Here is a 24,372-nt window from a genome sequence, read left to right on the forward strand (position 1 = left end):
CCAGGCGTTCTGAACACGTATATGAAACAACTGACTTAAATTTCTCCTGAATAAACGTTGCTGAAAGCCTCATTACCTTGCCACAAAAACATGATGGTGCACCACCCTCGGCCGAACCCCTCTGACTATCCCTCTGCTCTCCCCCCCACTGCATCCAACGGCCTATTGTTTGACCTTGAAGGTCACATCTCATCTCTTGAGCCGCTTTCCACAGTTGATTATGTAGGTCACGACGTTTTAGGATGATTCGATGATGCTTACGCGCCAAAATCCTGTCTCTTCTCTTAAAAACCTCGCTCTCTATACTTTGTTGAGTAGTCCCGAGACGATCATAGTCTTGGCGGTGGTAATAACAACTGCTCCTGACTAGAGTCCTGAACAAATCCCAGGCTCCCACGTGCATGTGAAAACCACACACTATCATTTGACAGTGATTTTTGGGTGGAATAATGAGGTCTTCTTCTCTAGTCTCCTCCCTTTGAAACTTCCACCTCATAATGATTTGCTGACATAAACCATCTTCTTCACTGTTGTTGTTGTTATTGTTGTTATTGTTGTTATTGCTATCGTTGTTGATGGTAGTGATGATATCATTTTTGTTAACGTGACCATTAGTATTAATATCATCAATATCATCAGTGATCCTGATATTAGAAGTCTCAGCTCTTTGTGCAAAAGCCTCCCAACTATCTGCCAAGCCTGTCTGTGTCTGAGCCGCAATACCCTCGATGATTCCTCTTAAGTCTTTGAAAACCAAAGTTCTATCTGAATCTTTTTTTTTTTTTTTTTTTTTTTTTTTATAAAAAAAAATAAAAATAAAAATGGAATAAATAAATAAATAAAATAAAATAAGAATAAATAAAAATATATAATAAACTAATCTTGTTAATGAACAACATGCTAGAAAGGGCTACGAAATGACTAGCCTCCTGCTCGAGTAAATGGCCTACTTTTTACACCGTGAACTGTAGTAGCTGCAGTCGTTGTTGTTGTTGTTGTTGTTGGTATTATTGTAGACAAAGGAGGATCTATATCCAAGTGTTCAAACCAAAGGTTCAAGTTTGTGTAATGGCATTCAAATACCATTCCTTCACGTTTATAATGGATGATCTTTGCCGTTTTATGACAAAAACAAGTAGGTAGGGCAATTCTACCCAAAGTAGGCGTTGCAGTAGAGTTGGACATGATTTGACGTGGAGAATTCATTCTGTATTTTTTTAAAAAAAAAAAAGAAAAGAAAAGAAAAGAAAAGAAAAAGTAAAAGTAAAGAGAAGAAAAACATTAAAGATAAAAAAAAAAAAAAAGTATTGTGGAAAAGAAAGAAAAACGACAAGAAAGATCATTGTGGATACACTCTTTTATTATCCATCACACATCATGTGGCAGTTATTGATCAAGTCAAAATTATCACTGAGAATGCTCGATTAATCCATAATATTGAAGCCTACTTTCAGATTCCACGACAGCATTTTTTAAAAAAATGGTTAATTTTATTAGCATCTCAAATCGAAAGCGCTTGCACATGGGGTTTCCTATTTTTTCTATTAACATGATTGAGAAATTTCCTCCACTATTTTTCTCTTGTATTGTCTGAAGTTTTAATTTTGTAGGGCAATGGGTGCGCACATTCTATATTACAACAAGCTCTTTTAGTATGGAGGACGACCCTCCTCATCAAAGCAGATGAGGGGTTCAGGGGAGGCGGCAGAAAGGCCGGCGGAGGGGCCCCGGGCTCCGATGGTAGGACGGAGTGGAGCCCTTATCGAATCGGATAGGCCTCTACGGAAAGAGCCGAAGAAATAAAAAAAAATAAAAAATAAAAAATAAAAAATAATAAAAAAAGCATGGTTAGAATATTTGGTGACCAGAATACAGAAGACCATATCTCATTACAAAGAACAGTATAACGCAGCAACTCCAAAAGAGAAAAAAAGTGCAATATGTTTTACTCAGTAAGAGAGAGTGCTTACAAATCCGCTTGGGGCCCCCGTTTCGGTAAGCACTGCATGAGCTTATTGCAGTCTTTGGGGTGGTCGCTGCTGAGCATCCATCCATCGGTAGTGTTTCTTGTGATGACTAGAAGGACAAAAGGTAAAAGAATAAAAATAACTTAATGGACCTGCTGGGCTCATTTAGCAATGGCTAAACAGTGGGTGACGGTAGGCAAGACAAAGCGAAGCCATGCATATGCTAGATACTTACTTGATGACGGCTCTATAGTAGTTGTTTTTCACGGCTGGGATAGAGCATTTTTTATAGCCTAAGTGTGGCCTTTGTAAGGCATGTGAAGGGGAGGCGGAGAGGATGTGGGGTGAAGAGAGAAGAAAAGAAAAGAAAAGAAAAGTTGAGGGGGAGACGAAGGGTATTTATGAAAACTGTTTTTCTTTTTGTGACGTTTTACAGCAACGCAAAGGAAACTTGGTATCCCACTGCCAAAGGTATTAATAATAATAATAATAATAATAATAATAATAATAATAATAATAATAATAATAATAATAATAATAATAATAATAATAATAATAATAATAATATTCATCATATGTCAGCAATAAAGAAAGCCATTGTGAAGTATAATAGTAAGCGAGTGAGTTAGTAAAAAATAAATATTTAAAATGTAAAGAGATAACGCGTTCAGAGGGTAATGCCACAGAATTATTTATTTTTCCGCCATGATGCCTTCGGTTAGATGTTCGCATGAAAACTCTACTTTCTGGTTGGTCAAAACATTCACACGGCAGATAAATTCACGCCGCCCTATTGAGTAGATACTGCGCGAGTGCTCATGTGAGCAAAGGTCTGCCTGACAAGAACCAACCAAGACTTTCATTTTTTTTGCCCTCAACTAATAAAATTAAAGAGCTCTCTACTGCGGCTTATATTGATGCATGAAAACAACTTTTGAAAATCATGATTGGAGTGAAAGGGGCAGAGGAAGGTCTATTTCCATTCGTTCTTTAGGATCAGGATCGGACAAACCGTGACCTCTCTCAATATTGTTCTTCGATACCGCCGCTAACCACTCTAATGAACCGATAATATATGGATCAAGTACCATATTCGACATGTTCAAGTTCAAAAAGTTGTAGCAGAGAAGGGGGCCCTCGGGTGACGCGACCATCCGGTTCAGCTCAAGATACATAGTCATTCGGGGCGAAATCCGCTCCCACATTTCACTATTCTCAGTCCAGAGTACGAAAACTATTGGTTGTTTGACCTTGGGAAAGCATGAAAGGAACCTCACCAAACGTTCACGTTCGGAAAGCCAGTATTGGCGACTAAGGGAAAAATAATAACAATGATAAGAGAAATAAATAAACCATCAGAAAAGGTGCGGATGTAATTAATATTTATAAGCGCCAGTACCACTCACAATCCTTAACGTCCATTACTTACATTGCACTTTCATCAAAAGTGTCGCACACTGCAAATGGTATTTTCGAAAACTCAAATATGAATGCCGCTGTTTCAGATATCGCTTGCTCAGAGAGTCCCAATAAACTTCCCACAGATTGATCTTCAATTCCACAAACAACAACATTCATTGTCTTCTCACTCTTTGGATTCTGACCATGATGGATCGCATTCATGACGCCAGACCTCTGCTGTACTCGGGTATGTCGGCCCATGTCAATACCTAGCTTTGTTAAAAGCCATTTTGAGCTCATCTCTTTGAACGTGGGTGTATTCACAAACAGTCTCCATTGTTGCTCCGTCCTCGCCTCCCCTACTTTGGGGACGCCCGTTAATGATTGACTTTGTTGCTGTAACTGCTGCAGTTGGGCGCACGTTGAAGGGGAGTAGTGGGAACAGCTTGATACAATGTCTAGAACAGGCAAGGGCGCCCACATCTCTCTCTTTGGCTCCATAACCTTTTTCAGTCTCGCCATTAATACCGAATCCGTATTTGGTTCAGTATCAATACCCAAAAGTCGTTTCCGTTTCTTCGCCATAGAGCTGATAAGGCTGTTGGTTAAATCTTCTGAATCTTCCGATGTAAGGTCTGGATGTAGCAATTTCTGCTTGGCACTATAGTTTCGAATTTTGGTCGCCAGAGGATGTCCATCTAATAAGCCAGCTCGACTGTCCATTGCTCGGACATTAGCCAGAAAATGCTCCTGACGCTTCCGAAGCTCTTCTGCTCGTCTACGTGACTTCGTTGTAAATTCTTTCCAACGCGAGATTACCCAGCGTTGCAACTTTGTTTCTCGATAAAGCTCCGCCAGGATATCCTCCGTGATACTACCAGTGACCTGATTCATTACATTCACTATCAACCACTCTGAAACTTGAGATATGGTCATCTCCCGCTCTTTCGCTCGCTGTAATGACCGTTCTACAACTAGTCCTTGCAACACCTGGGCTACTATCAGATGAAGGATGCGATCCGTCTCCTGCTCGAGGAGCTCAGTCGTAAATGATTCAATCATTGATCTTGGATAGGCTTTGCCTCGTTTGGTCACAAGTTTTGTCGCATCAGACTGCAATGGCGATTTTATAGACGGATTTAATGGTTTTGAGGTCGGCGGCTCTATTGGAAAGACAAGCTGAGGTTTTGAGGGCGGCGGCGGCTCTATTGAAAAGACAGACTGAGGTTTTATTGGGGTAATGAGTGACGGTTGCGGTTGTGCGGCCGATGTTCCTTGGCTCACGCCCACAGAAGCAAGTACATTTGCATTGGTGAAGCTGAATGGTTGTTGAACTGAGCTTGGTACTGTTGGGGCCGAGAATGGTAGTGTTGGAGCCGAGAATGGTAGTGTTGGGGCCGAGAATGGGGCAATTGTCTGTGTAGATGAAGCGGGTGCCATTATTGCACTTTGACGAGTTTTAATAGATTCAGTCGCCTCTGAGCTCGCAATCGGTTGTGAGCGATTTAAGCCTGCTGCTGCTGCTGCTGCTGCTGCTGTTGATCCTGTAGATTGGTTTAATCCGAAATCGAAAACGACTGTTGGTTTGGAAGTAGCAGTCTGTCCCATTGACTTCATGGCTGTAAATGTTGAGGATCCAGATGTAAACACACCTAATGACGTGGCATTTGATCTTGATGTACCAAGTCGTGAGTCAAAACTTGTGGGGAGCTGACCCCGAGCTAAATTAGTTATTTCTTGTGGTCTTTTTGCCGGTGGCGCCACTGACTGTGGGTTAGTTACATTTACACCATATCGCTGCGGTCCTGGAGCCTCGCCATAAATGATTTGTAGTGTTGAATAATTCTGACGCTTGGCCTCAACAACTCTTTCATTCCTATGTTGTTTAATCTTGATTGTAGCCTCTGTAAGGAAATAATGTGGCGGTCAAATGATGGTGTTAAAATTCTTTAAAACTGACCACAATTGAGCGCCTATTCTATATGTAATTCTAGCGCGTATTGTTTAAAAAGAATACCTTTAAATATGCGACGACGCGTTGTGTTATCTTTTCTCCCAAATACAACAGCCGGTTGACCATAATGTGTGAGTGCAAGGTCGTATTCTTCACAATTAGCAATACACTCCTGTTCATCATCGAACGCCAAAATGTTAACTAGATCCTTGACGGGGAATCCATCGTGCTGATCATAATATGATTTGTTTAGTGCCTTAAGTGCCCCTTTTCGGATTTCTCCAAAGTTTGTTTCGAGTAGACAGGCCATCAGATATGATGTTTTTGGTCCCGCTATCATTTTGAAAAATCGACTGAAGAAGTTGGGTGATGCCTCGGATTGAACTTTTGCGCGCCGTCTAACATCGTTATTTCTCCGACTCAACGCGTGCATCTCAACAGCATTTTGGATATAGGGGTCCATGAATATATGTGGTGGAAGTAATTGAGCCTGTCGAATCATATCGGGATCGCTCAAATGACTAAGAATATGATACGCTCGGAATTCGGCCTCGTTTGGGCAGGGTATATTTTCAGTCCGCATGTCGTTATAAAACTCTTGCAAACTAGTCAAGACTGTATAAAATATTTTTAGGCTTTGACGATTAGTTATCTGAAGAGATGACTTAATTAATAGCATGTGAGAATAAAACCAAGTATTCATACCTTTTCGCAGTTGCTCCATCTCCTGTTGTTCACTAAAGCCTTTATTTTCACATAGTTGATGCATGCAGAGAATATGATATCGAGCAATGATCTCATGAGCTTGCACAGCTTCAACACCACGACTGTTTTGAAGTGTAAAATCCTGTCTAATGGATCGAGTTCTATCACGGACGAACGCATGAGAATCTGACAGATCACCTTGTGCTACGATTTTAGTCATCAAGTAGTCCAACGTTGACTGGTAATCCAATTATTTTTTTTTTAAAAAAAAAAAAAAAAAAAAAAAAAATGGAATAGAATATACAAGGATATGAATATATGTTAGTGGGATAAGTAATTAAAAGCTAATAGATATATTATGCTCAAACAGTCCTAATTTAGTTACCAGTAAAACATCGGGTGGGCGAACATCAGATGGCAATGGTTGTTCAACTCCAGCAGCCGGTCTAGCATAGGCTTTAACAGCTCGCGAATGATCGATGTATTCTGTTCCAGGGATCTGGAAAAATAACGATGGTAATTTTTGTATATGACTTAGTCTCTATCTTCAAATACTAGGTCAAGTTGAAATAAAGTTCGAGAGTCCGTACATACCGTTTCAAACTTTTCGATATTCTTCTGATACTCGCGCTCATGGCGCTCGAATTCAGGGCACATATCTCTGCAAGTCCCCACAAACGTAATCGCATCTTTCAAGTGTCCACGTTTGTTGGGGTCAGGAATATCTCCTCTCTTGATAGCATCTTCACGCTCCTTCACTCGCTCCTCTTTGAACTGCGCTCATGTGTCCATGTTCAATTTTTTTTTTTTTTTTTTTTTTTTTTGATTGGCGTTGTCAATGGAGCATTAGAATGTCAATTGCGATGGCAAGTTTGACAAAATATTATGTTAGTCATGTATCAATACGAATGATGGAATATAAAAGCATTAAGGGTCTTTTTTTTTTTTTTTTTTTTTTTTTTTTTTCTTTCTTTTTAATAATAGATTTGTGTCCTAACACATTCATCTCCATGCTACTAACCTCTTCATAGCGATTCCCAACAGGTACTGCACTAAAACGAGCCAAGCGGCTATCTGCATCCTCGGAAGCATCCAAGCCCTGTAAACGAGATGAGGAGTCAACAGCACCTGATAGTCTTGATGAATTTAAACTATTATCATGAGCAGGACTCCGAGCACCAATAGCGTCATGGTTGCGTTTCTCTTTTGCTTGTACGCCAAATCCTGTGGACGATAAGGGAGTCGAAGACAATGCACCAAAGGCGCTTTGTGTGGACATGGACCCAGATGGAATGTATGTCTTGTTGGCGCTTCCCCTGTGGCTACCACTACCTCCTCGGCCACCCCCTCGGTCACCTCGAGGATGACTACCATTACCCCGACCCCGGCCTCGGCCGCCTCGTTGTGACATCGTGCTGCCGCCGATGACATTTCCTGTGGCATCGAATACTGCTGTCCGGTTGATATTTACATTATTGATGCTGCTTCTGTTACCATGATAACTACTATTGTCAAATGCAGAAACGCCAAATACACCTTGATTATTGCCATTGCCGCCGCTATTATTATTGTTTATACTATTATTAAATCCCAATTGGTTGCTGGCAGCTCCTTGACTAAAAACGTTCCCGTTACCGGCGCCATTGAAGTTACGGGTACTATTAAAGGCGTTTCCTTGTATCCCAAACACCCCTGTTCCTGCTCCTTGGCTTGCAAAGGCACTTGCGAAGCCATTTGAGTTCATTTTTTTTTTTTTTTTTCCTTTCCTTTAGTTATGGGATTTTGCCACAATGAACTAAATTAATCGATTGATTAACTTTCTGAACAGAATAAAATGATGTTTGGCATGATGACAAACAAACGAGCAGGAAAAATCAAGTTAATACCTTGGGGTGATTTGAGTTTAACAGGTTAAAGTAGTTTAGGTCGTTTGATCAGTGATGGGGGAGGAGAAAGGATTAGTTTTTTGTTAAAAAGTTGATATGGAAGAATATTGCTCTGCTTTCATAAGTACAGAATTTAGAAATACAAGAGTGCTGAAGTCATTAATGGAACGGAGGTAATTAAATTAATGAATGGGATTTTGTTGGCACATCTTACGCGCGTGAGATTAAGTTAAGGAAGTGGTGGCTTGTACATGTAGGAAGACATGGTATATATTTTTTAAGACACCTGTGTTTTTATTAATCTAGTGCAAAATTGGATGATATCACCAAGATTGGCTTTATCGTACATTGACCAAAAATTGTTCGCGTGTGGCTCTCCAGCAAAGGCTGGACCGCGTTTCTACGTTGAAAACAAACAGAAGGAAAAAAAAAAAAAAAAAAAAAAATATTAGCTTCAGTAAACCAAGACAGAGAAGGACACTTCATCGATATATTTTAATCAATACCTGTAATAACATGCTGCGAAGGCTCCTCGTATAGTGACCGCATCCTTGCAGCTTCTTCGTCCACTGTATCGTTTTCGCCATGGCCAATGATTACAAGCCCATCGTAGTCTTCCTCCTCCTCCTCGTCCTGCTCTTCATCCGAATTGTCGGCTGGTCCTAAAGTATGGTTACTTGTACTAGCCATTAATAGTTGCCCATCAGGTCCCATGACACCATGATCCAGGCTTCCTTGCGCAATGGGACTCTGCACAAGTGTTGTGTTTAACAGCAATCCATCACCATCACCAGCCGCCGCCGCCGCCGCTGCTGCTGCTGCTGCTGCTGCCGCAGAACCGACATTATTAACTTTTTTCCTCCGTCTCGCTTTCAGGGCCTTGATTGGTTCCAGAGAGTTCATTTCCCTACGACGCTGAATCTGTTTCCTCAAAAATTCACGGACCCGTCGTCCATGCGCTTCTGAGCGTGCCATCTCAATTTCCTTCATTGTCAACTCATCTCCAATCCAATCCCAGAGTACCCGTAAACATGTCTCGTTGCCGATCCTGGCAGCGAGGAGCATTGCATTCATGGGTCCACCTTCATCGAATGTCTGATAGGGGTCTGCGCCATGATCCAGCATCCAATCCAAAAGATCTTCTTGATCTTTTTGATCAGGTCGCTCGATTGCATCATGAAGAGGAGATCGCCCCATGTTACCTTTGGCATTGATGTCCGCTCCATGTTTGAGCAATGTTTCAAGTGCGGGTATAGGCTTTTTCTGGCAGCTGACAGCGATATGGAGAGCAGTATTGCCTTTTGAATCCTTATCGAAACATCCCCGCGGATTGTGCTTGAGGATCAGATTTAAAACCTCTACTGGGTCCTGATTATGCTCTGCCACGTGAAAAATAGATTGTGCAGTCAACACAGCACCCTTTGAGAGCAAAAGCGTCATCGACGGGACAGGATCAGGGCAATACCGCGTCAACAGGTCCATACATGTCCAATCGCTTCCTGTCTTTTTCGCAAAGTCCGCACCAGCATCTAGCAATAACTGGATACATTCATAGGGTTCAGGGTTGTATCTGACCAGAGAATGAAGCACTGTCCAATCCTTGTGTCCGATAGCAGTGGCATCCGCTCCATGACTCAATAAAAGCTTGAATAATTCCAAGGGTTGGGTGTTAGCGCGCGCCACGAGATGTAGAGAAGTCCAATCACTCTTTGTCTTGGCATTCACATCTGCTCCAGCCTCAATCAGCAAACGCATGCTTTCCAGTGGGTCTGAACAATAATTGGCCAAAAAGTGCAGGATACTCCAGCCATCCTGGGTCGTCACTTTAGGATCTGCACCACATTGTAATAAGAACCGAATCGACTCTAGTGGTTGAGGGGTGCAACGCGCCACACTGTGTAGGACGGACCAACCATTCTTTCCAACCGCATTCACATCCGCACCATACTCGACCAAGATCTTGAGTGCCTCTAGTGGATCTTCATTCGAGTTGGCTAATAGGTGTGTAGGAGACCAACCATCTGCTGTTTTGTCATGTACTGTTGCTCCGGCTTCCAGGAGCAGCCTCAGCGCAGCCATTGGTTTCTTATTACTATAGACCAAAAAGTGTAGCGTTGTCCATTCTTTCTTTCCTTGCTTGTTGACATCAACACCAGCTTTCAGCAGCACCTTAATCGACTCGTAGGACTCGTACGGATCCTGACAGTGTTTTGCCAAGGAATGAAGAGCTGTTGCATGTCCAGCCTTGAGTACATTCACATCGACTCCTGCGTTGACTAACAACTTGATGCCCTCTAATGGTGTCTTGTTATAGCGGACCAGACAATGTAGCACGCTCCATCCTTCTGCACCAATCACATTCACATCTGCGCCCTTCTCCAACAGATATGCGAGTGCTTCAACTGGCTCCGGGTTGTCTTTGGCTGTATAATGAAGTGCTGTCCATTGCTTGATCGTCTTTGCATTCACATCGACTCCATGTTCCACGACCAATTTAATAGTCTTGAGCATATCCTTGCTTGCTCTAGAGTATTCGCCCCTGAATATACACCTTGCCAAAGCATGTAAAACTGTGCATTGCTCATCCGTCTGTGAATGAACTGAAACTCCATGGTCGATGAGGTATTTAATGCAGTCATGAGGGTCTGCATTATAACGAGCAAATGTGTGCATTACGCTCCATCCATGGACACTGATGGCTTTGACATCCGCCCCAAGTGATACCAACAGCTTCATAGCCTCAAGACATCCGGGTCGATACGAATGAGCGAGCGTATGGAGGACAGAAAGTCCTCTCTCGGTTGCATAGTTAACGTCTGCGCCGTGCTGTACAAGTAACTTGATTGACTCTAATGCCTGTGGTTGTTCTTGAACAAGTACATGTAGCGGTGTAGCGCCATCGGTTCGAAGGGCCATGGGATCATAATCTTCATGCAAAAGAATATCAATCATATTCCACAAGATTGAGGGGTCATCGTGAATGACGTATTGGCAAGCTAGATGAAGATATGTTTGTCCTTGCCCCAAGGTCTTGTCACGCATAAGCTGGCCTGGCCGAGCGAAAAGAGCAAACTCTGCTGATAGAGGAAATGTTGAAGCTGAGCCTTGCTGTCTATATGCTGCTGTAATGGATGTTGCTATGAGTGAAAATGGATGTCCGGAATTGTCAATGTGGACTCTTTTATAACCATTACTGCTCTGATGAATCTGGTTGCTCTGTGTTATGGTGGTCGCCTTTTGAATACGGAATTTGATAGGCTTAGTATCCCATGACATTGATGTAGTAGGTGCAGAGGTCACTGGTGTACCAGCAATTTGTGCTGCAAGGCGAGACCGCCTACGCATGGCGAGAATGAAGGCGACTGCATGATAATCTCCAGTTCGGACAGAAATCTCCATTGTCTGCGGAGGTGGGTTTTCAACGGAGTAAGGCCCAAAGCGAGCCTTGAGCCACTCCAGAGCTTCGTCGTCTGAAGGTTCCGCAAGTGAATGAAGTTGATTATAGGGCTCTTTTGCCATGATTAAGTGATGGGGGAATATTTAGATCCTGTAATGGAAAAATGGTAAAGATGAGGTTGTGGGAGGGGAAATACTAATTTGAATGTCAGTCTGAAATGTTGCTTGCGTAAAGGGAATTCGACGAAACGGATGAAGAAAAGTGACAACAAAACTCAAGGATGAGACAATGGACGGACCTTTAAAAAAAAAAAGACACTCGCCATCCAAATTTTACTTTGGCTGGCTGCTATGCATAAATGAATGCGTCGTGATGATAGGATAATTCAAGTTTCAGTCGCTGCTTTCCTCCAGTTCTCAAATCACTGTTGTATCTCTTTTGTAGAAAGAACACTTTGAGCAACACGACTCGTTCATCGGCGCTAGACTTTCTCCCAACGGAAACTGGCTGGCCTTCCCCTTATGTATCTTACTTTCTAATAGATCTCACCTCCCAGATTGCCAACAAGACAGTCGACAATAATCGTAAACTCGACAGGTTTTGTCCATTCTATGTAAAAATGATCTCAGCATCTTGTAAACGCTTTCTTTTTGCTTGCTTTCCCTCAAAAGTTGGAAGATATGAACTTGAATACTATGGACAGAGGACTCTTGCCCTTCACATCCTTGATGAAATCATTTAGCATAGACGAGGTTTTATTAACAGGATAAGCTCTCCTAAAATGCAGGGTTGATCTCGGTCAGTCTCTAAGATGAAGATCTTTTAAAGTATTGTATCCTCGTCCTCTTTGATCCGAATATTACATACTTTTGTCAAGGGTGATTCTATAATCGCAGTCAAAAAGGAGGGAGAGTGTCTGAAAGAAGGAAGGTGAGCGATATCAGTTGATGCGCTAGAAGTAAGAAACAGAAATTGCTCCTTACCCAACTTCTACTTTCAAGGGCCAAAATAAAATTTGAAGTTAAACCACCCCTGTACGTCCAAAAGCCACGTTTTACATGCTCAGTGTATCCCTGGTATATATATATATAAATGTTGTCCGTATCCCTAACAGTTCAATTTGTGGAATGTGAGAATACTCTCATTCAGAGAATCGTGGAACTTACTAATCGTAAGCATGCTAGGCCACCCCAATATGATGTAGTAAAAGATAAAAATAAAAAGAAGCTTAGCATAATATCTCCTTCTGTTTTACTTTAGAGATGGAGAGGTTTGTGTTACGATGAAGGTCTTTTAGTCTCTTGGTCATTAGTTGTGAAATCTCCGGATCTCTAACTGGTTCTCCCGGGTCTGGCCTGGATATGACCTCCTTGCATGTTACAAAAATAAACTCTGCTGAGCCTGAAAACCACTTGGTAGATTGCTTAGATAACAGGGGCCATTATACTTTTTTTTTTTTTTTTTTTACTATTGTAAATGTGGAACTGTATATATATACTATAGTTTGTCTGTATACACTAGTCTCCCCAAACTCCAGAACATCTAATTATTCCAATAGAAAGCTTTCTAGAATGAACCACAAAAAGACGTTGAAACGGTTGAAGAGCTGTTTAATTGGAGAAAACTTTAAACGCGTATAGCTACCAACTATAGAAGGGGTCCATACTCTTGTATGTCTACAAAAGTTGTGCCGAAAACCTCTGTAATGACCATAAGGTGGCCCCCAAGTTCACCAATGAGTCCCTTTTTTTGTATACTGACTCACTGCTTGCCGTTATTTTAGTCGATTTAGGAGACGTGGTTTTTCATGGTGGGCAAAATTCGTTATATATCAATGATCTAGTGTTATTCCAGTCATTCTTGAAAATAGAGTCATTTTTGAAGTAAGTTCAGGCCCCAGAGAGATTGAGCCCAAAAAAAAAAAAAAAAAAAAAGGGGGACCTCATAGTAGCTTGCATGTTCTTGCCTACATCAGCTGGTGTGCAAGTCTTTTTCTTTATCCATTTTTTCCCATACGTACCCTTGGCTAGGGTGCCGTCACTGGTAGGTCACTTTTACCTCTCGATCTCCAGGTCCACGTTGGTCTCCCACTCCTTGGTCTTCTCCTTCTCCTCTACGTATTCTCCATGAAGGGTTTCTATTTATACAAGGTCCAGTTGACTAGAGGAAGTGACTATTTCATTTTAAGGGGATAGAGTTCGACTTGGTGGTTCTATGCAATGCACGATCTTGCAAGAAAAATTACTTGAGCATGCTTTTACTAATACATGTTCCCCAAGTACAGTACAGGCACAAGCAACTTCAAGCCGATGGAAGAATAATATCAAACCTGGATTGTACACGTGGGGTACCATCTGTAGGAGTGCATTGCAGATATGTGGTTGTCTCTCCTTGTAGCCTTTTTTTTTTTTTTTTTTTTGACGCTTTCCATCATGTCATCCTCAAGCCCTTCCGCTGGAACAATCTTTATCATTGGCCTCAGTCCCTATACTAAGTTTATTAGATTATTAGATGTTCCCTTCTCCGTTGTCACAAGGTGTCTCCTTAGCATCTTTTTTTTTTTTTTTTTTTTTTTTTTTGCTTTTTTTCGCTCAATGTTACATACTATATAGCTTTGTATGACCAGATGTAAACATGAGTAATGGATAGAGTGCATTGTCCCTTGTTCATTTATTTGGACGATTTATTAACCATATCTTCTAGTGTCTTCTGTGAGAGGTTTGGCGTTCATAGTATCTTAGTAACGGAACAGAATGTACTGTATAAAAATACTAATGATTGAAGCTTTGACGCTTCGGAATCGGTCTACACTACTAATATAAAATAGGCTATACCCCACCCCACCTACCGTTAAGAGACGTGCGTTAGCCATTTTAACACATTAAAGGTTGTTCACAACAAACGGTAGGAGAAAGGATATGGAATAAAACGTCCTACGATATGATCACGCGATCCGGACCCAAGTGAGCCTCTCGTCAGCGGCACGTGGATTTTACCTTTTTTTATTATTATTATTATTATTATTATTATTATTATTATTATAGGTAAGCTTCTCACTAATTTCTTTGAGAGCATACTTGTTATCCCAAAAATACAACTTCCATGTTTTGTTTATATAAATATATTTGAATTTATAAAGCCAAGGTGAGCCAGGGAACAGAGTTTTTTTTTTTGTCAATCATTTGAGCTCCATCAAGCTGTGTTGGGAGGGGGAGAAAGGGAAGAGCTCGAACTAAAAGAGCGCGGGCTAGTTGTAGATAGATAGATATATATACATATAAGCATTTTCATATATAAAAATATGTTGGATAAAACAACGTCCTTGGCAGAGAGCAAAAAAGAACTCTCAGAGAAGATCTTTCAAGATCCATGTCCTAAAAAAAAAAAAAAAAAAAAATGTACATGTACGAGAGCACGAGGTTTGAGCGTTATTATTGCATGCATAAATGGATAAACTATCCCAAAAAAAAAAAAAAAAAAAAAAAAAAAAATAGCCATCGAGATCTAGAACCTAACGGCAATGCTAGATATTAGTAAGGACCAAAGACAAAACAAACAATAAAAGGTAGATGTGCCCCCCCCCCCCCCCCCCCCCCTTTCATTCTTCACATATTCAGAGTCAAATGTATAGATTATATATATGATAGACTAGCATTTCTGGGTACTTTTTAGGTGATACGAATGGCCTCTCGTTTACTCGTCCAGGGTATTTCTCTTTTGAGAGATGAATGTGGATAAATAGCACCCTGTACTGTACAACCGAAGAATCCGAGGTTTATACTAATCAATTATATTTAGAAACATAATGGTGAGGATGTACAGAAGAACATGTATGACAATTCGAATTATGTGAGCGAAGAAGAGAGCTACAAGCGACAACGGAGGGTTTATTTTATTTTATTATTATTATTTTTTTTTTTTTGGCGGCAAATTCCGTTAATTGTTTTATTATTGTGGCAAAGAAGTCTCATCTCAATCTTTGTTGTTTATACTGGTTCTGCTCATCAAAAAAAAAAAAAAAAAACGAAAACAAAAACAAAAACAAAAAAAGCATGATCAACACAAAATGAACCACGCACGCTCCCCCTCTTCTCCCCCCCCTTTTTTTTTTTTTTTTTTTCCACTCCTTTTATTTGGTACGAAGCTTGGGGCATTGCCTTGGTTGAAACGCGTAATAGACTAATAGACATTGGATACGACACCAAGATGCAATCCCCTTTGGGTCCAAACTTGTCAATTAGATAAAGACAAGTATATAACATGGTGCCTTGCTGTGCAGAAAAACATCCTTGTAGTCCATGTTGACAAGAGACTCGAATAAGGGGAGGAGGAGGAGAAGAAGAAGTGAGGAAGACGATAACGATGATTTTTTGTTTTTGTCGTCCATCTTTGTCTCCGTGCCGCTGGGCGGTTTTTTTTAGTGTATTTTTTTTTTTTTTTTTTTTTTTTTTAATCTTTCAATTGTAATTGATCCAACGGTGCTTGATTTTGACTTTATAGTTTGTCCTTTTTTTTAATACTCCGCCATTGAATTGTTTGTATAGAGATATGGTGTTTTATATATTTGCGCAAATGCAAATGATAATCAATGTTTATTGGATGCACACAATGTGTGATGATGGGTTGTATTAATTGTAAAATGCCTTTTTGTCATATTCCGACCTCTTTTTGCTGTTTTTGGCTGTGGCGATGGAAGGGATGACCATTGTAGACATTGTAGACATTGTAGACATTGTAGACATTGTAGATCATGAATGATGTATGGGTTCATGGGTCATAAATCATGGCCACAACATGGCGCATGTCACTTACTGGAGAAATCAAAAAAAAAAAAAAAAAAAAAAAAAAGTTCCACTACACTGCAGGAAGTGACATGGCGCAGCAGAGCCAAGTGTTAACATCCAACTGATGAATATTATAACATCAGAACTGTTGAATTACACATGGGCTGTTCTAATATCGATGCTTGATCATGATTAGACCGACCATCCGTGTGTAATGTTCAAGAAAGAGGAGCTTCTTTCCCAATCACAGCCAACAAGTAAAAGTGAGTCTCTCTTTTTCTTTCTCATTCCTTCATTCCTTCATTCCTTCATTCGCATTCCTTCATTCGCATTCCTTCCTTCACTCTGCAACTCTTTTCTTCTCTCTTTCCTTTTGGATGATAATGAATACAACAGGTGCAGACAAAAAGTTAAAAAGTTACTAATCTGTTGAGGTAATCCATTTTTACTTTTTCAAAGATCCTATGTATCCACACAACACTCACGATATAAATATGTATAATATTATATATATATAAATATATGAGGATGAATATACATCCTATAGTTTGGGTAACATAGTCTAAAAGGTCCTTCTTGTTATATTTGTATATATATATATATAAATATAAATATAAATATTATTTATTTATTTTAATTTTATTTTTTTTTCTTTTTCAATGATACATGTATATATATATATATATATATATACATATACAGCATCCTCTTGCATCACAGCATCATATCCATCGCCCCCAGTCCATGGTCCCCCACCTCCTAAGTGTCCTTTTAAAAAAAGCTTTTTCAAACGGAAACATCGACCTTGCATCGATTGGGACAGGATCCAGTCTCCCAAGACACTGAAATAGATTTATTATTGTTAACCTCTCCCCCTCTCTCTGTCTCTTTCTTTCACCTTTTTACTCCTACCCCTGTGCAAACCCGTACAAACGCAAACAAAAACCCTCTTTGTTGTTTATCTTGACCCCCTTTTCTCTTTGTTACTTACTGCCTGGAATAGTATCCATTGTACATGTATATACATGGATAACTAACTGCATTTATACATTCTACCTCTGGACTAGAGACTAAGAGACTTTTAGTATTCAATCAATAACCATTCTCATTTTATTATATTATATATATATATAATTTATTCAAAGCAATAGCAATAGCAATAGCAATAGTAATAGTATATAATAGTAATAATAATAATAATAATAGTAATAATAATAATAATAATAACAAGGCTATCTAGTAAGAGAGAGAGAGTAATGGCGATATATATATAATAAAAAAAAAAGTTAACTATCCGCAACCCTATTCTACGGGTATATAATATATTCTCTCTTCTCCTCTTTTTTCTTTTTTTTTTTTTTTTTTTTTTTTTTTTTTCTTTCTTTTTCTTCTTCTTTGCTTCATTGTCCACTCACACTGTCACCACAAACTTCATTGCCCATTTCCCATCCCCTCTTACCCATACCCATCTCCATCCCTCCGACCCGCAATCTTTTTTGTCCCACCCATTTACTCACATTCCCATTCCCATCTCTTACCCCGCTCAACCTATTTTGTTATTTCCCCTGTCCTTTCTACTCAATCCTGTATACCCTTCTTCCTCCTTTCCCTTTTCTTCTTCTTCTTTTTCTTCTTCCTCTTCTTTCTCTTCTTCCTCCTATTCTTCATCCTTTTTTTTCTTTTTCTTTCACTCCTAATCCCTAATTCTCCCATTCTTTAATTCCTTTAACCCTAAAAGATTTTCCCTTTTCACTCTCTCTCTCTCTCTCAACGCTCTTTTATAATTTTTTTTTTTTCCTTCGCCTTCACAAACAAACTTTCATACTTTGGTGTGCTCTCTTGTTTTTATTTCTTTATTTGTACATCACTCAACTGGTAAGCATGACAGTTACAAAAAAAAAAAAAAAAAAAAAAGCTCATTCGGGTTCTCATCCAGGTCATTGTTCCATCTGAATTGTGAGCCTTCCTTCCCTCCCTCTCCCCTCCCTTCCTCCTTCCTTGTACTTCCTACTTTCTTTACTCTTGCAATTACTCGTATCTTGAACACTTGTTTATAAATGATGTTTCTGTTTATAATATACATGTATACCACGGAGGGATGAGGAAGTGAGAGACATTTGTTGTTTATCCAATATTCATCAATAACAACAATCATTACAATAATATTGGTAGTACCAATGACGATATTAACAATAACAAAAAAAAAAAAAAAACCAAAACCAAAACCAATGAATGGGATGTGGTGAGGAAAAGTAGAGATGGAAGGGATGGATAGATTTGCACGCGCAGTAGTGCAGAACAGAAGAAAAGGGTCATCAGCCATGTTTAGGTTTTTGTTAGCTATACGCCGCACACAAAAAAAAAAATTGTGACCAGTTGGGGACCTAATCAATCAACCGAAAGTGTGAGAAAGAGAACACGAGGGGGGCGCTTGGTTATGGATGATATGATACAAGGGTATCAGTGGTGCATTTGGATTGCCACCATACTGTCCCATAACATAACAAGCAGGTGTGCAGATGTGTATATATGTAGATAATAACAATAATCAAACATTTACAAACATACAAACATACAAACAAACAAAAAAAAAAAAAAAAAAAAAAAAGATCGTTGGAGAGTAACGAATCGAATCATTTTACTGGGGCTAGGTTAGACAGGTCTGGCCTGGCATGGGAGAAAGACATTGAGAGAGGAGACATGCTTATTGTGTCGGTGTTTATACTTTTTACTTTAGTTTACTTTTATTTGTCTTATTCTTCTTTTGCCTCTTCCAATTGGACACCTTTCTTGTTAATTTCGAGGAAAAAAAAAAAAAAAAAAAAAAATCAGGAACGGTGCTTTTTGGACGGTTGCATGTTTATTGCATACAGATTGCATGTACGCTTATGTTTATTTTTATCCGCCCTCATCTTGAATTTCACCTCTGAGAGATATTAATCTCTCTCTCTCTCATTCTCTAATTCATCCATCCCACCGTCTCTCCCTTTTTTTTTCTCTTTTCCTTTTTCCTTTTCGTTTTCGTTTTTTCTTTTTCGTTTTCGCATCGCATGTTTGTTGTTTCTATAATGTGTAATTTGTCTATGTGTGTTGACTGTTACAACGTGTTTGTCTAAATGACAAACAGAGCAGGGAACAGGGGAGGAAGGGCAGTAAAGAAAAGGATAGGAAGGAAAATAGTCTAGAGAGAGAGAGAGAGAGATTGCGAGAAAAAAAAAAGGAGCAGAGGCGTTGAACATGGTCCATGGTCCTATAGGGAGCTGTGTTGTATTGAAATACATTCAATTGAAATTTATTATACATCTTTTTACGATGTGACATGTACTTTTGAGAAAGTGTGACCAAGTTCAGAAAGTCGATTTTGATTTAAAATGCCTTTTTTAAATTTTATTTTATTTTCTGGTTGCACACACACATGGCCCACAGATGCAAATCCATTGCTCTGTTTTATTGCTCCAGAACCATAATAATTGCCCTACAACCAAATCCCATTACACTCTGCATCTTGCATCTTGTCTTACTATCTTCACCACTAATGGCATCATGTCGCACATCATCCCCCCTTCCTTCGTGCACAAACAACACCTCCACCATGGCTCCCCCATCCCTTACTCTATAATTTATCATACTGCCATCTTGGCCACATGCTCACTGTACAGCAACTCTGATAAAAAAAATTTATTACTATTATTTATTTTTTATTTTTTATTTTTTATTTCTTATTTCTTATTTTTTATTTTAAAACCCCCAAAAAGCGCTTTGCTTTTTTTAATAAACTTATTTACTAACCAAAAGTTCATCTATTTTCGTCCTTCTTCATAGAGAGCCTGCTCCCCTCTCTCTGGTTAGGTTATCTTCCTTATTCCTTATTCATTCATCTCTTAAAACCAACTACAAAAGAAAAACTTCTTTTTCTTTTTCTTTTTTTCCTTTTCCTTTTTTTCATAACAATTCATTCTCGCTCTTCTTGCAAAGAAAAGAAAAACAAAACAAACAAACAAACATCCTTCAAGTTTCTTAAACAAAGAAGGAAAAATATAATAACCGTGTCCAAGCAAGCAAGCAAATGTCCTTCGGCACTACCTATCTGACCCCGACCTCTATTAACCGAGATATTGACTTTGTAAACGGACCTCGCCAGAACTCTCAACAACGTACATATCCCGAGGAAATGTTTCTTGCACCCAAGCTCGAGTCCGACTCTAGGGGAGAGTTTTATGTAGATGAGAACAACAGGGATCTAACCTCTTCAGAGTCTTCTGGAGCATACATGGTCGATCATCACGCAGCTACAGGCCCTGGTGGAATCAAACAGCCACGGGACCGAATGAGACTCAACAGGATCCTCAATGGCTCATCATCCTCTTCCCAAGAAGATGGCATGTATCAACAACAACAACAACAACAACAACAACAACAGCCACATCATCCCACAGACCCCAATGAACACCAATACAGCAATTACCCATACCAGGATAACTCACAACAACAACAACAACAGCAACAACAACAACAGTTCCAGTCGTTTCAACCCTCTGTTGGAACCATGCCCGTATCTTCGTTCCCTTCACCCATGCCTGTGCCAGTCGCGACCCTCCCTACGTTAGCTACCATGTCCTCCTCCATGTCACCGTCCACCTCATTCTCAACCATGAGCCAGCCCAACTTGATCTTTGATAATGTCATGCCATACCCCTACAATGGCTCTCCCTATCAAAGTCAGGCCTATCCCTTCAAGCATGCTGGTAATGCGAAATCGATGGACCCCTCCACCTTTGCGGATTCCAACCAAGGTTACTCTCCTCAACCCCAACATTACCAACATAGCCCCGATCCCTCCAATGGCTCTCCCTCTGTCCTGTCCGCATTCCCTCCACGTATGAACCCCGAGCATGGTGGTGCCCCAGATTCACCGCCTTCGTCCTTTTACCATGGCCAGCACCAAGCACCGTCCCCATACAGCATTGGATCACACAGCCCCACATCCAATGGTTCTTATCCACCAGCATATGTGACCACAGGTACTCCAGGGTACAGTTCCTTGACCCCTACTCCCCCCGCAACACCCCATTACGGTTTCTCCCACACACCCGATGGTCGCTATACTGGTGCATCCGTACCTGTCTATGGTGACTACTTTACGCTGCAGTCACAACAATCACCCGCTGGTGGACCCCGTGCGACGGCCAACGGCCGGTACCTTGGCTCACCCTCCACACCTCCTACACCCACACCCTCCACCCGTACTCGCAAGACCCCATACCAGCCCCGTGCAGCCAGGACGAACGAGTTGGGAGCCAACGGAACGAACCCTGCCCCAAGGCGATTCCAATGTGATGAGTGTGAGAAGGCCTTCCCGACCAAAGGAGAGCTTGCATCCCATTCTCGTTGCCATCTCAAGGTCCCTGCCTTCCTCTGTGGAATTTGTGGTCGTCCATTCAAGCGTCGTACAGATTATGTTCGTCATGTACGTAATGTACATGAGGAAGTTGGTCGTTATAGCTGTAACCAGTGTGGTGAGCGTTTCGGTCGTCTCGACAAGTTGAAGCGTCATGATAAGCGTGGTTGTGGTGCTGATCCTGAAGATGATGACAAGTAAAAGAGCAATTTTTTTTTTCTTTTTCTTTCTTTCTTTTTTTTTTTTAATAACTCCCTTGAAGGGAAGGATAAAAAAAAAAAAAGAATTATATAAACTTTATTATTATTTATTACCTTGCCTATTTTTTTTTTTAAGAACCTTAGAGGGTAGGGACCTTAATATTCTCTCTTTTATTATTACTATTATTATTTACTACTACTACTACTACTATTATTATTATTATTAAAACAAAAAAAAAAAAAAAAAAAAAAAAAATTAATAGAAGTAATAGAAGTAAAGAATTAAAAAAAAAGGGAAAAAGAAAAAAGATATAAGAGAGAGAGAGAGAGAGAAAGAAAAAAAAAAAAGGACGAAAAAAAACGCTCCTGGGTTCGCTGGTCGTCTTGGAGTAACGTTTTCTTCTTTTTTCTTTTTTGTCTTTCCTCCCCCTTCTTTCCTTCTAAAAACATCTTTTTTTTTTTTTTTTTTTTTTTTTCACTTGTTTTCTACAATCGATTTTTTATTCCATCAACCTAATTTTTACTCATCTTTAAATAATACAAAATAAAATAAAATAAAAAATTAAAAATTAAAAAATTAAAAAAAAGACGTTTTTTCTACTTACTGGACAACTCTTTTTTATTCTTTGTTATCTTGTGAGGGGGTGGGGGGAGGAACTCTTTTCTGGATAAATAAATAGATACTTTATTTTTTATTTTTTTTTTTTTTTTACGTTATTATTATATTTTATCTGAGAAAGTTTTTTTTTTCCTCCCCTTCTTCTAATTTAAGGAAACTCAAAAAAAAAAAAAAAAAAAAAAAAAAACATCTATCTTGGTTGATAACTTAGAACTCTGCTTGCTTTTCCTCCTGTGTCTGTGTATACTCTTGAGCATTGGCATTGGCATTTGCTTCCATGCCTGGCTCTGAGGATGATACTGCTTCTACTACGGATAGTGGCTGCCGCTGCTCTACAGCCGGATCAGGTGTCGATGTCAACGTAGCCATCGATGACGGTGATGGCTGCGATAGTTCCTGTACCTGTGCCTGTGACCCCTCTGGTGTCTCTGAAGGTGTTGTAATGGTCATGGTAGGCATGGCGGTCGTATCCTTGATTGAACTGCTGTTAGGCTCTACTAACTCTGTCACTGTCACTATCGAGGCAGTGTTATCAGACCCTGGTGCATTGTCAATCTGTCTTTGCTGCTGCTGCTGTTGCTGTTGCTGTTGCTGTTGCTGTTGCTGTGAATCCTCAAGTGCAGGGAGGTTCGAATGCTCCACAGAATGTTGGTAAATTGACTCCTGAGGGAACTGCTCTTGATGTCCATCTGCATACTCTACTGTGGTATCTCCATTCTCTATCCTATCCGTCACAGTCGTTCCGGATTCATCTGTTGTAGAGAATGTTTTGTATCCAGATGTTGATGTTGTTATATGATCACCTTCCTGTACACTACTCGTAAAGGATTCCTGTATAAAAGTTTCAGAAATCATCGGCATTTCTCCTTGCACAATTGAAGCCATTGAAAACTCCATTGATTGCTGTTGTTGTTGCTCATGCTGATGGTGCTGCTGTTGCTGCTGTTGCTGATGCTGTTGTTGCTGAAGATACTGTTGTTGCTCATGACGTTGCTCATGATGATGTTGTTGCTGGTGCTGATGCTGGTGCTGATGCTGGTGCTGATGCTGGTGCTGCTGCTCTGGCTCTACTATCGATACTGCTCCCGTAGTCTCGTGTTGCATCGCCAGAGCTTCAGAAGTCGGAGGGACAGATGCTCTCTCTTCCGGATTAGCTGATTCATTTCTTACAGAGGTCTCCTCATCTGGCCTGTTGGTAGTTGTCGTAGAAAAGTGTTGTGGAGTTGATCCAAAGACATCAGTCGAGGTCGACACAGGTTGCTGGGTTGACTTTGCCTCATTTTGAGCAATGCCCGACATAAAAGGATGTTGATGCAGTGTGTGAAAAGAGTCTACCGATAAGGGAGCGTTCTGTTCAACTGCTGGTTCGGATGATTGATGTCTTGTCTCTGTTAAGGTTGGTGCTGTTGTTGCTGTTGTTGCTGCCGTTGTTACCGGTACCGATGCTGATGCTGGCACTGATGTCGGTGCTGATGCTGGTGCTGATGCTGGTTCTGATGCTGGTGCGACATACTGATTACCTGAAAAGGTGCTGGCTTCAACACCCTCTTTATGGCTCATTTCTGCGTCTTCACTGTGTACCAAGGTAGGAAACGCCTGCTGTGGAGGATCAATGCCAGATGTGGATGCATCAACCTCCATCGCATTCGAAGTCTGACCGGCTCCATTCAAAGACATCTGTGGATTCGACCCTGTTGAGGCAGTACCAAATGTCTGGGGGATTCCCATAGAAAATGGTGCAGATCCAGATCCAGATGCAGGTGCAGAGGCTCCAGACATTTGGTCATTTGCAGCAAGACTTGTTCCCTTATCGTCTACCGCCATTGCAGTGTCACCTTCCTGAGGCTGCTTCTGAGCACGGGTAGGCTTCAACTCGGGTGTACGATTTGCTTCATCCTTTGGTAGCTCAATCGTACGAAGATTCGTATGAGGCAGAACGCTCATACCCTTGTGTGCCTCAACACGTGCATTAGCGGCTTGTACCTCCTGTTTGGCAACCAAGTGATAATTTTTTTTTTTTATAAAAAAAAAAAAAATGCCAAAAGTTAAATATAAGGTTAT

At 40.4% G+C, this 24,372-nt stretch overlaps 6 protein-coding genes across 6 annotated transcripts; 1 reads left to right on the top strand and 5 right to left on the bottom strand.

The window, feature by feature from the left end:
• Positions 1-2,908: 2,908 nt before the first annotated feature.
• BCR41DRAFT_375857 (hypothetical protein) lies at positions 2,909-3,590 on the bottom strand (the record flags this gene model as incomplete). The annotated part of the gene is made up of 2 exons (XM_022026988.1): positions 2,909-3,278; positions 3,397-3,590. 2 exons carry the CDS (start codon positions 3,588-3,590, stop codon positions 2,909-2,911), a joined length of 564 nt encoding a protein of 187 aa, XP_021875399.1.
• Positions 3,591-5,341: 1,751 nt separating this feature from the next.
• BCR41DRAFT_315018 (SAC3/GANP/Nin1/mts3/eIF-3 p25 family-domain-containing protein) lies at positions 5,342-6,508 on the bottom strand (the record flags this gene model as incomplete). The annotated part of the gene is made up of 3 exons (XM_022021202.1): positions 5,342-5,937; positions 6,028-6,265; positions 6,413-6,508. Coding segments are annotated over 3 exons (930 nt in total), but the record flags the coding sequence as incomplete, so codon positions are not given.
• Positions 6,509-6,617: 109 nt separating this feature from the next.
• BCR41DRAFT_240284 (hypothetical protein) lies at positions 6,618-8,121 on the bottom strand. The gene is made up of 3 exons (XM_022020122.1): positions 7,914-8,121; positions 7,049-7,793; positions 6,618-6,794 (listed from the first exon to the last, which is right to left on the bottom strand). The coding sequence occupies exons 2-3, from the start codon at positions 7,769-7,771 to the stop codon at positions 6,783-6,785; spliced, it is 735 nt and encodes a 244-aa protein (XP_021875401.1). The 5' UTR covers positions 7,772-7,793; positions 7,914-8,121; the 3' UTR covers positions 6,618-6,782.
• Positions 8,122-9,431: 1,310 nt separating this feature from the next.
• BCR41DRAFT_285916 (ankyrin repeat-containing domain protein) lies at positions 9,432-10,298 on the bottom strand (the record flags this gene model as incomplete). Its single annotated transcript, XM_022020277.1, has 1 exon — positions 9,432-10,298. A coding segment is annotated over one exon (867 nt), but the record flags the coding sequence as incomplete, so codon positions are not given.
• Positions 10,299-18,802: 8,504 nt separating this feature from the next.
• On the bottom strand, positions 18,803-19,458 carry BCR41DRAFT_240377 (hypothetical protein). Its single transcript, XM_022020123.1, has one exon. The coding sequence runs from the start codon at positions 19,373-19,375 to the stop codon at positions 19,031-19,033; it is 345 nt and encodes a 114-aa protein (XP_021875403.1). The 5' UTR covers positions 19,376-19,458; the 3' UTR covers positions 18,803-19,030.
• A 1,941-nt stretch (positions 19,459-21,399) lies between these two features.
• On the top strand, positions 21,400-21,576 carry BCR41DRAFT_279528 (hypothetical protein; the record flags this gene model as incomplete). Its single annotated transcript, XM_022020216.1, has 1 exon — positions 21,400-21,576. A coding segment is annotated over one exon (177 nt), but the record flags the coding sequence as incomplete, so codon positions are not given.
• Between the last annotated feature and the right edge of the window lie 2,796 nt (positions 21,577-24,372).

This window comes from Lobosporangium transversale (genome assembly GCF_002105155.1).
Source record: "Lobosporangium transversale strain NRRL 3116 chromosome Unknown BCR41scaffold_82, whole genome shotgun sequence".
NCBI classification, from domain to species: Eukaryota; Fungi; Mortierellomycota; class Mortierellomycetes; order Mortierellales; family Mortierellaceae; genus Lobosporangium; species Lobosporangium transversale.